The following is a 14,305-nucleotide window of genomic DNA, read 5'->3' on the forward strand; positions in this document are numbered from 1 at the left end:
ACTTCTTGCGGCCATAGAGGTTTTAGGAAAAACAATTGCACGTCGAATTGATAAACTCATTCGGTTACTTTGAAGTTGTCTAAAACGAGACTTTATTTTTTCAGAACGCCATATCCCAAGAACTCCTCAATTTAGCATCAAATATTGAACACGACATCTTGTGTGGCGTGCCGTACGCTGCACTACCCTTTGCAGCCGTCATGTCAGTCACAGGAAACACACCAATGATAATGAAGAGGAAAGAAACAAAATTGTATGCAACCAAAAAGATTCTAGAGGGCGTTTACAACAGACACCAGAAATGCCTCGTGGTTGAAGATGTGGTGACCTCTGGCGGGAGTTTACTTGAAACAGTGTCAACGCTGCGGAACGAAGGTTTGAGCGTAGATCACGCAGTGGTAGTGTTGGACCGAGAACAGGGTGGCGCCAGTGTGCTGAAGGCAAATGGAGTTAACGTGCATGCGCTTTTCACTATGACAGATCTTGTAACAATTTTGAGGAACGCCGAGAGAATTAACGACGAAACTGTTGAAATTGTGTCCGATCATGTCAAAGAGTGTCAATTTGGATTAAAAGAACCATTGCAAAGTATTAACGGAGATGAAAATGGCCTTTAAAAACGGCTTTCGAAACATTGATGATTCAAGATGGCTGGTAGCACAATCATTATATTTTATACTAGGCTTTAACATAAACTGTTTGATAAAAAATACTTTATCACATTATTAATTTTATATTATATAACTGTTTAATTATTGAATAATATAAATAGGTATTTATTTTCTGACAGTACAATAAATAAAAATGTTTTTACTGACTTTTTTTATTTTGTTTAAATTTTGGATAAAAAAAAAACAGTGGCACTACAATCTTTTTAGGGTCTGGGCATCAGATTGTGAATGAAATAGGCAAGTTTCCTACGTCGACGGCCGCGGCGGTGTGTGTACACTTCTTGCGTAACCTTTAGCAGGCATAAACAATTATCCCTCAAAAGAAGAATGACAATTATTTACATACATTAATAAATAGTTGTAATTTATCATGTATGAATTTTTGTGCGAATATAATGATTATTATTATTATATGTAGCATAAGGGAATAAGATCAAAAAGTATACAGCATAATAATTATCAATATTTTTTACTTTGACATATATGTAGTTTTTATTTTAAGCGTTTGCCTGGATCCAACTTGTGTAACGGGAGACGCGTGCATTAACACCTGGGTATCTTGGGTAGCCGCAATCAATGTAGACCCAAGAGCAGACGCCAACAACGACGTTGTTATGGAGGAGGGGACCACCGGAGTCACCAACGCACTGGTTGCGGCCACCGACGTCCAAAATACCAGCACACAACATGTTAGCGTTTACCACATCGTTGAGTTCCCTGTAGCGGTCGGAGCAAGTTTGTTGATTGACGGTGTACAGTTGTACCTCTCGGAGTTGGATTGATCTGGGTCCGTACGACTAAAAATACACATTTACATGAAACTTACACTTATAATATCTTATATCTTTAAACGAGCAATTCTTGTATATATATATAATTGGAATCTCGGGATCGGCTCCAACGATTTCGATGAAATTTAGTATACGGGGGGTTTCGGGGGCGATAAATCGATCTAGCTAGGAATAAATGATAGAAAATAACAAAAAGGTGGTGTTTGAGTAGTCCCAATTTAAACTGAAAAATATATCTTCCTGACATCTATCGGCGAATAATAATACTAGAGTAGTCCCAATTTAAAGTGAAAAAATTAATCTTCCTGACTAGATGTCAGAATAATCGGCGTGTCGGCGAATAATAATACTATTTTTTTTAATTGCTATAACGACACAACAACACTAAAGCTATTCCAGCATATATAATCTATATTGTTCATATTTCATCATTTTATTAGTATGTAATTCGTACTTATATATAATTTCCAAAAACACAATTTATAAAAAAATAAAAATACCGAGCAAAGCTCGGCCATCCAGGTACTGAGAATTATGCATCGTACAACAAATTTTTCCTTTTTTTTTATAGAATTGGGGGCAAACGGGCAGGAGGCTCACCTGATGTTAAGTGATACCGCCGCCCATGGACACTCTCGAAGCTAGAGGGCTAATACAAACATTGTATTTGATCAGTCAAACATTGTATAGTCAGTTGTATTAAACTTACGGAGATCCATCCCCAGCCTATAGCCCAGACAGGTGCGTTGTCAGGAAGCCAGTAGTTGGAGCTGGCAATAGATCCTCTGGCCACATTGGCGTTGAAGTTGAAAGCTGTGTTGGAACGAACAATTGCCACGTCATTGTCAACGATCCTACTATCATACTGAGGATGGATTATGATAGCGTTGGTGTTGTGCACCGCACCACCATTGTTACTGTGAGTTGAACCAACACGCATTTGCCATTGCCGTATTGTGTCTCCGCTGAAAAAAGTCATTTTAATTATCGTCCATGCGCCGTACTAGCAGTTTCTCTTCCCATTACCTACAATAGTGATTCTCAACCTTTTTTTGTTACGGCACATATTAAACGATTTAAAATTTGGCGGCACACAAAGAAAAAGATAAAAACTATTTACTTACTACAACACACTCCAAAAATAGTTTATGACAAAAGTTTTAAATAAACTAATATTTGATTCAATAATAATAATAATTAAAAGTTTATTACGGGATTAATTACAAGCTAATAATTAAAATATATTTTTTAATTGACTTAATTTAATAATATTAACATAATTATATGTTCGCAAAATTTGGCGGCACACTTTTGAAATCTGGCGGCACACAAAAGTGCCGCGGAACATAGGCATTTTCAAGAAAAAAATTCAGAAATCCAGGATAATGTTTTAGAAGGTGCATTGTTACAACGTCAAAATTTGTCTTATATCTATTTACTTTAAAAATCAAGGACGTGTCAACAGCAAACAACACAATATCACATATTAGCTTTGTATTAGAAGGAAAACCGTTAATATATATAAGAAATAAAAATGCGGGACTCCCATTTTAATATTATGTGATCCCGAAGATTTAGTTCATTTTATATCAACTTTATGATTATGAGCTACATTTCTTATACCATAGGGGTCAATTTTGCAAAGCAGAGTCTCATGATCAACACAATCGAACGCATTGGACAAATCACAGAAAACTCTGTAGTACACTTTATTTATTAGTAACAGAGCTATTCCAGCATCGGAAGTGGAGCGACCTTTAGAGGTAGTATTGTACGTTGTGTAGGAGACTGTTTGTACTAAAGAATGTTAGCAATTGTTTCTAGTATATTTTTTTCAAAAAGTATACTTAATGTTAGTAATATTGAGATGGGTCTAAAAATAGTGGGATCAGTCGTGCATCCAGATTTAAATAAAGGTATGAATTATTTAATGTGCTACATTTAGCATTTAATATGTATTACTCTATTGATGTTCATAAGTATACATTGTGAATGAATGAATAATGATTTTAAATTTGTTTTTTATTACTTTAATAATTTTAGAGGAAATCACTTGTAAGCAACTCTCGGACCGATGATGATAAAGATGGACACTACTTACACGAAGCAATGGGCGGCGGATAACACAGATCGGTTGTTTATGATGGTTCCACCACAACTCTGGGTATGTACACCACCGCCTGTACGAGAATACAACATTGCGACGGCATATGGGTATTTGCTAATGTCTGTCACCGAGCCACCGACGATCCTTTGGAAACGCGGTTGCACGGCTGTAAAGGAATTAATCTAATTAGCTAGAAGCTCTGGTATTGCTGATACGCAGTGATTGATATAGTATATCTTAAGTATGTATTATATGTGTTAGTTTAATAGTCGTTGGTGTCTTTCTTTCTTTTTTTGACGTTCATAAGTGTACATCATGTTACTTAGATGAATAAATTATTTTTGGATTTGATTTGATTTGTCACAAATATCATGAATCCTACTTAATGGTATAGCGACGTGATAGCGTCTAATAAATCGATGAACGCCGCTTGCACGAACGAAAAGGCACGACTCATTGTCCCGTTACGCTCATTGTACGCTTGCACCGCATCTATCTCTCTTCATTCGATTGGTCTTTGCGTCCGAGAATTCACTCCTTCTTTGTATCCATTCAAATTGTGATAATTCAATAAAATGTTTCAATTTTATCCATATAACTATGCAATAATTTCAACGATAATTTATTATATAGTCCGTAAACGACTTTACAGACAGCCAATTTTTAAAGACTGCCAAATTATAATGTCCCAAAAAAGAGACCTACGGTAAAGTTTCATTTCGTGGTTAATATATTTTTTAATAACATATTGAACGCTATTTTAGGGTATATACTATTTTAGGATATATAAAAATAATTATAATAAATGTAAAATAAACATATTTAACGAAGTATTTTTGAACTTTTTGCACATTAAGGCGTGGAATAACTAAATCAGGGTGTAAGCGCGTGTATTGCCGTGTAGTTTTTAAGGCGCCAAATTTTTATTTAATTGATACAACAAACGGAACCTCAATAGTATGGGAGCTAGCAACTTATGAAGTGGAGTTTTTACATCAATGTAATACTGATTCCATACACTAAAATATACTTCCACAAGTTGTCAAACCATTGTTTGGTACGTAATTTTACATATTTCAAACATATATAATAAGATTTGTCCTTGAAAGGCTTACATTACAAATATCTAACACAATTATTAGAACTTTAATTTATAGTTACTTTCTTAATTGAAAATCAATCTCTGATAAATTTATCCTGTTGTCAGAGTAATTATAATTAAAATATATTAGAAATAACGAATAACTTACCAGACACCGCGACTACGGCGAGGCTCAAAATAATTAGAATCTTCATGTTGTGTTACCAATTGTGTTATTAAAAACACAAGCCGCACTTTTATATAAAGATGGGCTTAATGATATCTAAAAAGAATTATAATGGCTAGATTAATACGGATACAAGGTATGCAGATACCCAGAACCATTAAACACGGTCAAGCGTGGGTTATGTAAATTAAATTTTATTGCATAAAAGAGTTTAAGTATAATTTTTGCCAGACACTACCACTTTGTGGGATTACCTGTCTAGAGTCATTTTCGAACTAATTTGACTAAAACCTCTTTAGAAACAGCGTATCCTCGAACATCACAACCGTAAGGCTCCAGGCGGTAGCCCTTGGTGCTTATCGCCGCACTTAATTTTTAAGTTTGCGCCCTGTCCTATAAAATCGCGATGTATCATGTAGGTACAATTAAAATATAAAAACCCTTAGAGTAGTTCTTGAATATTTTTTGACATTAGCTTTCATCATCATCATACAGTAACATTGATTATTTTTTATTAAAAATTTAAAAAAAAAATTTTGTTTACATTTACGAAGGGCTATGTGATATTTTTTTATAAATCACTTTTTATAAAACAATAAGTTTAATAAAAATACGCAAATTACCAACATGATAAGAATAATAACTCATTTATCTATTTTAATGTAAGTGATAGCTCTAGATATAGGATCAAAGTTTAGAGAAGTAATAAAATAAAGTATTTTTCCAAAAGAACGCTTAAATAGGAAAAAATCGTCATCGTCGTCACATCATCCTTCATACTATTAAATTTTATCTCATTGCAATAAATTGATAAACTACCAATAAATTAATAATTTAACTAAATTATAAAAGTATTACTTATTGCTCCAAGTAGCAATTATTATCTCATGACACATCAGTTCAGTTTCCATGATTAATATGCGATGAAGGCGTAGGTGGTTTTCAAAAACATACATAGAAATACCAATTATTGAAATAGGATGTAAAACGTTATTGAAAAATCTTCGAAGTAACATTTTGATTTGATACATGAAACACCTCCAAGATTTATGATCTCGCTAAGTTGTCTGTACTACTGTAAGTAATCATCGTAACACACACAACCGGAGGATCGCATCGGACTTCTGAATGATCTCTATCTCGTTATATCAGGATACCTGTGTCTCAGAATTAAGAGTTAGATGCCTTTCTTGCAAACACAATTGCAGAATATTTTCTATGTTAATAATATATATACTCATATCGCTGATTGCTGATGTTCATTGTCCAGTCTTAATAATTTTTTTTGGTATTTTTTTTTATCATTGACGCTATAATATACCCGGCAAGTCAAGTTCTTAACAGCGAAAGAATTGTGAAAAATAATTAATTTAATTCAGTTTTTCAAATTAATAAATAAGATCAATTTTCGTATTTTCCCACGCAAGCATAGGCTGTAAAGATAATTTTTATTATTATTTTTTTAATTCTTTGCAATCAAATTTATAAGGTGGAATAAGTGATACCTGTCTATCTTATGTTCCATAATAACCGTTGTTTTTTTTAAGAATATGTAGGATAAGGAAATAAGAACAAAAAATAAACAGCATATAGTATAATTATATAAATAATAAATATTTCTGAATTTAAGCGTTTGCCTGGATCCAACTTGTGTAACGGGACACGAGTGCATTAACACCTGGGTATCTTGGGTGGCCGCAATCCACGTGACCCCAAGAGCAGACACCAACAACGGCGTTGTTATGGAGGAGGGGACCACCAGAGTCACCACCGCACTGATCGCGGCCACCGACGTCCAAGATACCAACACACAACATGTTAGAGTTTACCACGTTGCCGATTTCCCGGTAGCGGTTGATGCAAGTTTGCAGATTTACGGTGTACAGTTGTACCTCTCGGAGTTGGATTGATGTGGGGCCGTACGACTAAAAATTATAAATTTAAAATAAAAAGATGAAACTTACACTTTTAATAAGACACTTGCATCATACAATAAATGTATTTTAATACAGTATATGATCGACAAACGTTATAATTTCAGTATAGTCAGTTGTATTAAACTTACGGACGTCCATCCCCAGCCGATAGCCCAGACAGGTGCATTGTCAGGAAGCCAATAGTTGGAGCTGGCAATAGATCCTCTGGCCACATTGGCATTGAAGTTGAAAGCTGTGTTGGAACGAATAATTGCCACGTCATTGTCAAGGATCCTACTATTGTACTGTGGATGGATTATGATGGCGTTGGGGTTGTGTACTACACCACCACCGTTACTGTGAGTCGAACCAACACGCATACGCCATTGCTGTAAAGTATTGCCGCTGAAAAAAGTTATTTTAATAATCCTCCTGTTATTTAAATATGTCGGGTAGTCTCGCTTCCTCAAATGATTTACTCATATGACGATGGCTGGCCATGCGTCATATGAGTAAACGGGTCAACTTGGGGGAAATGGTCGAACTTGAATTCGTGTATGCGGTGATGTTAATTATGTCGACAATGTTTTCCCACCATAATGTAAGTGCGTCTTCCTATATCAAGGAATCTTTTCAAGGAAAAGAAGGAATACAAATCTTTGATTTAATTTTTTTTTATTATTAATTACTTAAGATGTTATGAGGAACATGGTGTAATGGTTGCAGCTCCTTACAAACATATTGTAAAACAAAAACTTGGCGATTAAAAGAGTAGCGGATAGTTTATAGCCAGTTTTTCTCAACCGTTCTACGCCCTTGATTTGCATCATCATTTGCATGAAGCATTTAGCATTTAATATGTATTCCTTTATTAATGTTCATAAGTGTACATTGTGAATGAATGAATAAATAATTTGAATTTTTTTTTACTTTAATACATTTGGAAGAGATCACTTGTAAGCAACTCTTGGACCAATGATGATAAAGATGGATACTACTTACATGTAGCAATGGGCAGCGGATAACACAGATCTGTTGTTTATGATGGTTCCACCACAGTTCAGGTTGTGTACACCACCGCCTGTACGAGAATACAACATTGCGACGGCATATGGGTATTTGCTAATGTCTGTCACCGAGCCACCGACGATCCTTTGGAAACGCGGTTGCACGGCTGTGAAGAAATTAATCTATTTACTTATGGTTCTGGTATTGCTGATACGTAGTAATTGATATATATATATATATATATATATATATATCAATATACATACTTGTATACATCATACATACTTGTATATATATATATCTATACAAGTATGTATGATGTGTTACTTTGAAATTCGTTGGTGTCACTAATATTATGTATCCTACTTGATGGTAAATCAACGCGGCAACGTCTTATAAATCGATGAACGCCGCCTGCACGGACGAAAAAGCATGACTCATTGTCCCATTACGCTCATTGTACGCTTGCGCCGCATCTATCTCTCTCCACTTGATTTGCCTATGCGTCCGAGAATTCACTCCTTCTTTGTATGCATTCAAATAATAAATTTACATATTTGAAAGTCAAATAAGGCTATAGATATGTAATTGAAATGCTTACATTACAAATATGTAATACAATTATTAAAACTTTATTGTATAGTTTAAGTATTGAAGTAAATCTCTGATGATTTAATCCTGTTGTCAGAGTAATAATAATGAAAATTTAATAAAAATAACATAACTTACCAGACACCGCGACCACGGCGAGGCTCAAAAAAATTACAATCTTCATATTGTGTCACCAATTGTGTTACTAAAACACAGGCCGCATTTTTATATAAAGATGGGCTTAATGATATCTAAAAGGAATTCGATCTGCTGGATTAATACAGATACCCAAAACCATTAAACACGGTCAAGCGTGAGTTGTGTAAATTTAATTTAATTGTATAAAATATTTTATAATTTCTGCCGTGCTACTCAGCACCACTTTGTGGGACCCTTCAAAAAACCCGTAATGCTCCCGCGGTAGTCCTTGGACGGCGATAAGCACTTAATAGTTTGCGCCCCGTCTTTTAGAATCAAGTAGCTATAGTTAGGTAGTAATAACTATATGTATAAAAATAAAAAATAAAGTTTTTGTTTACATTCACGAAGGGGCATGTGATATTTTTAATATCACTTTTTAATTAACTTTTACACGGAAATTGACCGGAATTGATTTGATTGTTTCATAAGAATTCTATTATCTGTTATTATGTAAGTGATAGCTCTAGAGATAGGATCAACGTTTAGAGAAGTAATAAAGTATTTTTTTCCAAAGGAACGCTTAAATAGGAAGAAATCGTCACAAAATGCTTCAGGCTATTAAATTTTATCTCGGTTGCAATAAACTGATAAACTACCAATAAATTGATAATTTAACTAAATCATAAAAGTATTACATATTGCTCTAAGTAGCCATTATTATCTCATGACACATCAGTTCAGTTTCGTAACACACACCACCGGAGGATCGCATCGCAGTTTGAATGATTTCTATCTCGTTATATCAGGATATCTTAGATTTCTGTCAATCTAATGAGCAACCGGAAGTTCAGCCTCCTGTGCCTTACACACTCCGTCGATTTTCTGGCTCTAAGGCAAGCCGTTTCCTCACGTTCCTTGTTTATTTTCCTTCAACGGTCGAGCGAACGTTAAATGCGCACATAGAAAAAAAATCCAATAGCGCATAAAAGGGAAATGAACCTACGACCTCAGGGATGAGAGTGGCACGCTGAACCCACAAGGCCAACTCTGCAATTTTTTTATTACTGACACATTTACTGCACAGTATCCTATTGATACACAGATATTATTTTATTATACTCGTCGTATTTTCAATATAAAAGTCATACTGTCACTCATATATCGCAACGAAGTTAAATTTTCAACTGATTACACTACTTAACTGTTTAAACAAGCGCAAAATACCCGGAAAGTCAAGTTGTTAACAGGGAAATAAAGTGAAAGAAAGTGAGGAAGAATTAATTTAATTCAGTTTTTCGAATAAATAAATAAGATCAATTTTCGTGTTTTCCCACACAAGTTTCTCGAGTTCAAATTTCTTTTAAAATGTTACCGAAGCTATCAAGTACCATCTTTGGTTCGATTTCGAAAATAGTCTGAAGAATCTTTTCAGTTTAGTTTATTGTGTTTTATTTTTATGAATTATTTCGAATATAATATTGATAATTTATTTGTTTAAAAAAAAAGTATTGTTTGCTTTTTGATTTGATTTGCTTTTTTAAAAGAGTACCGAGAGTTTCTACGCTGGCTTTTTCTCTCGGCCTACACCCTCTGCCTTCTTTGCCGATGAGTAGGGATGCCTACAGGTTAAAATTTAATGACGTGGAATAAGTGATACCTGTGTATCTTATGTTCCATAATAAATATTATTTTTAAGGGTATTTTTTAAGGATATGTAGGATAAGCAAATAAGAACAAAACCTATTCAGCATATAGTATAATTGACAATTATTTACTTTAACGTATAAATATTACTGCATCTGGCGCAGGACGAGACGCGTTTCAGGAAACTGACGGCTAACCTCCAGTAATGGAGAGGCACTTGAAGAAGAAGATAAATATTTCTGAATTTAAGCGTTTGCCTGGATCCAACTTGTGTAACGGGACACGAGTGCATTAACACCTGGGTATCTTGGGTGGCCGCAGTCCATGTGGCCCCAAGAGCAGACACCAACAACGGCGTTGTTATGGAGGAGGGGACCACCAGAGTCACCACCGCACTGGTCGCGGCCACCGACGTCCAAGATACCAACACACAACATGTTAGAGTTTACCACGTTGCCGATTTCCCTGTAGCGGTTGATGCAAGTTTGCAGATTCACGGTGTACAGTTGTACCTCTCGGAGTTGGATTGATGCGGGTCCGTATGACTAAAATTACACATTTATAAATGAAACTTACACTTATAATACAAGAACTATGCATCATACCTTAAATTTATACTAATGCAAACACAGTATTTGATCAACAAAGTTTATAATTTTTATATATATAAGTATAGTCAGTTGTATTAAACTTACGGACGTCCATCCCCAGCCGATTGCCCAGACAGGTGCGTTGTCAGGAAGCCAGTAGTTGGAGCTGGCAATAGATCCTCTGGCCACATTGGCATTGAAGTTGAATGCTGTGTTGGAACGAACAATTGCCACGTCGTTGTCAAGGATTCTACTGTTGTACTGAGGATGGAGTATGATGGCGTTGGTGTTGTGCACTACACCACCATTGTTACTGTGAGTTGAACCAACACGCATACGCCATTGCCGAACAGTATCTCCTCTGAAAAAAGTTATTTTATTAAACGTCCTGGATGCGTCGTGTAGTCTCACTTCCTAATATGTTATGATGACTGTCCATACATTATACACGTAAACGGGTACGACTTGGGCGACTGGTCAAACTCGAATTCGTGTATGCGGGATGTTAGTTATTTCGACTATATATGACTGTGCATTTCCCTCGAGAACGTAAGTGTGTGCTCCTATTTCACCACGTCTACTTTTAATAGAGGACAAATCTTTGCTTTTTTTATTAATTACTTAAGAAGTTGTAGCGTATCGTAGATACGCACTAAAAATGTACATACTGTTTGGTGTAGTAGTTTCTATACGATTTTGATATATGTGTCAACATAAATACAGGACACTAAGAAAAGAAGAAAACAGACGTCACTCAGAACAGACTTTTAAGATAGTGAGCATGTATTTTTTTCTTTGAGCGTTTCTATAAGAATATAAATTAATTACCGTTGTTTGTGAAGTAATATATCAATTTAACAAAGATAAAAATAAAAAACGTTTATCGTTAACTACATGTTCCCATAAAGTCATGTGGAACATGGTGTTATAGTAGCTCCTTCCAAACATTGTGTAAAACAAAAAACATAGCGATTAAAAAGTGTGGCAGAGAGTTTATAGCCAGTTCTTCTCAACAGTTCAACGCCCTTGATTTGAGTACTGGCAATTAATGTAAAATTAGAAGGATTTTGCATTTAATATGTATAGCTCTATTGATGTTCATAGGTGTACATTGTTAATAAATAAATTTGAAATTTTTTACTTTAATAATTTTGAAAGAGTACACTTGTAAGCAACTCTGGGACCGATGATAATAAAGATGGACACTACTTACATGTAGCAATGGGCAGCGGATAACACAGATCGGTTGTTTATGATGGTTCCACCACAGTTCTGGTTGTGTACACCACCGCCTGTACGAGAATACAACATTGCGACGGCATATGGGTATTTGCTAATGTCTGTCACCGAGCCACCAACGATCCTTTGGAAACGCGGTTGCACGGCTGTAAAGGAATTAATCTATTTAATTCTGGCTCTAGTATTGCTGATACGTAGGAATTGGTACAGTATATCTCAATACAAGTATGTATTATATATGTTACTTTGATAGTCGTTGATTTCACTAATATTATGTATCCTACTTGATGGGAAATCAACGTGAAAACTTCCAATAAATCGTGCACGAACGAACACGCAGGAGTCCCGTTACGCTCATTGTACGCTTACGCCGCATCTATCTCTCTTCCACTCGATTGGCCTATGCATCCAAGAATTCACTCCTTCTTTGTATCCATTCAAAATAGTGATCATAACAATGATTCAATTTTGATGATAAAAGTATGAAATACTTTCATCAATGTTTTATTATGACGATGTCACCTTTAACTTAAAAGTTATAAGGACAAAAAAAGAGACCGACCGTAGAGTTACATTCCGTGGGAATATTTTTTAAAATAACATATTAAATGCTATTTTAGGGTTTATACCTACCAAGAATTATTAAATGTAGAATAAAACTATTTAACGAAGTATTTTTGAACTTCTTTGTACATTAAGGCGTGGTATAGCCAAACTACTGAAACAAATCCGTAGCACTCGAAGTCCCAAAAAATCATCTCGTGATTTCTTCGCAAAAGTGTTCGACGGTAGATTACTTTGGTCTAGACACTAGAATCTTTGTATCCTGCCTTAGAACCAGGGTCTCGACTCGTGTAAGCGCGTGTGTTGCTGTGAGGTTTTTAAGGCACCAATTTTTTTTTATTTAATAAAAAACAGTCAACTCAGCCTCAACTGATGTTAAGTTATACCACCGCCCTTCGTCACTGTAATTGCCAGAAGGCTCGCAAGTGCATAGCCGGTCTTAGTAATTACAATCAATATAAATTACAATAATAAGAATGTTAAGGCTACTCAAATCTATTTAAACGAATGATCGCCAATAATTTTGTTAATAAGATCAATATTATGGTTGTCTATTTAAAGCACGTAATATTAGTAAATTGAATACGACAACGAAAACTGAGAGCATAGCAAAATATTCAGTAACAAGCCTGTAAATAATTAGTCATTCGATTTTGATTGATAGGAGATTGAAGACCGTCAAGCTAACTTTAATAAATGCCGATATTATTTTTAATTATAAGAATAATGTTTTATGTTATCCAACCGACCGAGTTTTTAAATGAATGTTATACTGAATCCATACACTAAAATATACTTCCACAAGTTGTCAAATCATTGTTTGGTACGTAACTTTACATACATATTTGAAAGACAGATAAGGCTTTAGATTGGTGATCATGAAAATCATGAAAATCCTGTTGTAACAGTAATTATAATTAAAATATACTTCCACAAGTTGTCAAATCATTGTTTGGTACGTAACTTTACATACATATTTGAAAGACAGATAAGGCTTTAGATTGGTGATCATGAAAATCATGAAAATCCTGTTGTAACAGTAATTATAATTAAAATTTAATAGGAATAACGAATAACTTACCAGACACCGCGACCACTGCGAGGCTCAAAATAATTAGAATCTTCATATTGTGTTACTACCAATATTGTTATTTAAAACACGGGCCGCACTTTTATATTTTATATATAAAGATAAGCTTAATGATATCTAAAAAGAATTATATTGGCTGGATTAATACAGATAGGTACAAGGTATACAGATTCCCAGAAACATTAAACACGGTCAAGCGTGGGTTATGTAAATTAAATTTTATTGCATAAAAGAGTCTATAATTTTTGCCGGGCACTACCACTTTGCGGGACTACCTGCCTAGAGTTATTTTCGAACTAATTTTACTAAAACCTCTTTAGAAACAGCGTATCCTCAGACATCACACGCGTAAGGCTCCCGGCGGTAGTCCTTGAACGGAGATAAGCACTTAATAGTTTGCGCCCTGTCCAATAAAATCGCGATGTATCATGTACAATTCAAATATGTATTATGTTTTAATTTAAGTGTTAAGTCCAGATATAGGATCAACGTTAAGAGCATTCGTAAAATAAAATATTTGTCCAAAGGCACGCTTTAATATAGTCCGATAAGATCCGGGATTATAAAAATATACCCTCATCTGTTATTTATATGAAACAATTTTTTATATGCTAATTTCAATATCATGAACGTATAAAAACAACCTCTGCCATCATAAGCCTGCTGCAATTAATAGTAATTAATT

General features: G+C 34.8%; 4 protein-coding genes across 5 annotated transcripts in view; 1 reads left to right on the forward strand and 3 right to left on the reverse strand.

Annotated features, from left to right (window-relative positions):
- LOC110996332 (uridine 5'-monophosphate synthase-like) overlaps nucleotides 1-749 on the forward strand; it is a 12,698-nt gene extending 11,949 nt beyond the window's left edge. For both annotated transcript variants that reach the window (XM_022263950.2, XM_045628123.1), the window contains exon 4: nucleotides 105-749. In XM_022263950.2, coding sequence (XP_022119642.2) covers nucleotides 105-617 — 513 coding nt within the window. In that variant the 3' untranslated portion in view covers nucleotides 618-749. The remainder of the gene's footprint in view (nucleotides 1-104) is intronic.
- A 350-nt stretch (nucleotides 750-1,099) lies between these two features.
- On the reverse strand, nucleotides 1,100-4,927 carry LOC110996370 (trypsin, alkaline C-like). The gene is made up of 4 exons (XM_022264005.2): nucleotides 4,820-4,927; nucleotides 3,564-3,735; nucleotides 2,172-2,427; nucleotides 1,100-1,468 (listed from the first exon to the last, which is right to left on the reverse strand). The coding sequence occupies exons 1-4, from the start codon at nucleotides 4,863-4,865 to the stop codon at nucleotides 1,169-1,171; spliced, it is 774 nt and encodes a 257-aa protein (XP_022119697.2). The 5' UTR covers nucleotides 4,866-4,927; the 3' UTR covers nucleotides 1,100-1,168.
- Nucleotides 4,928-6,416: 1,489 nt separating this feature from the next.
- On the reverse strand, nucleotides 6,417-8,600 carry LOC110996369 (trypsin CFT-1). Its single transcript, XM_045628124.1, has 4 exons — nucleotides 8,491-8,600; nucleotides 7,756-7,927; nucleotides 6,903-7,158; nucleotides 6,417-6,762 (listed from the first exon to the last, which is right to left on the reverse strand). The coding sequence occupies exons 1-4, from the start codon at nucleotides 8,534-8,536 to the stop codon at nucleotides 6,463-6,465; spliced, it is 774 nt and encodes a 257-aa protein (XP_045484080.1). The 5' UTR covers nucleotides 8,537-8,600; the 3' UTR covers nucleotides 6,417-6,462.
- Nucleotides 8,601-10,233: 1,633 nt separating this feature from the next.
- On the reverse strand, nucleotides 10,234-13,715 carry LOC123689182 (trypsin CFT-1-like). The gene is made up of 4 exons (XM_045628233.1): nucleotides 13,612-13,715; nucleotides 11,941-12,112; nucleotides 10,833-11,088; nucleotides 10,234-10,682 (listed from the first exon to the last, which is right to left on the reverse strand). Exons 1-4 carry the CDS (start codon nucleotides 13,655-13,657, stop codon nucleotides 10,383-10,385), a joined length of 774 nt encoding a protein of 257 aa, XP_045484189.1. The 5' UTR covers nucleotides 13,658-13,715; the 3' UTR covers nucleotides 10,234-10,382.
- Between the last annotated feature and the right edge of the window lie 590 nt (nucleotides 13,716-14,305).

Source organism: Pieris rapae, chromosome 5, assembly GCF_905147795.1.
Source record: "Pieris rapae chromosome 5, ilPieRapa1.1, whole genome shotgun sequence".
NCBI classification, from domain to species: Eukaryota; Metazoa; Arthropoda; class Insecta; order Lepidoptera; family Pieridae; genus Pieris; species Pieris rapae.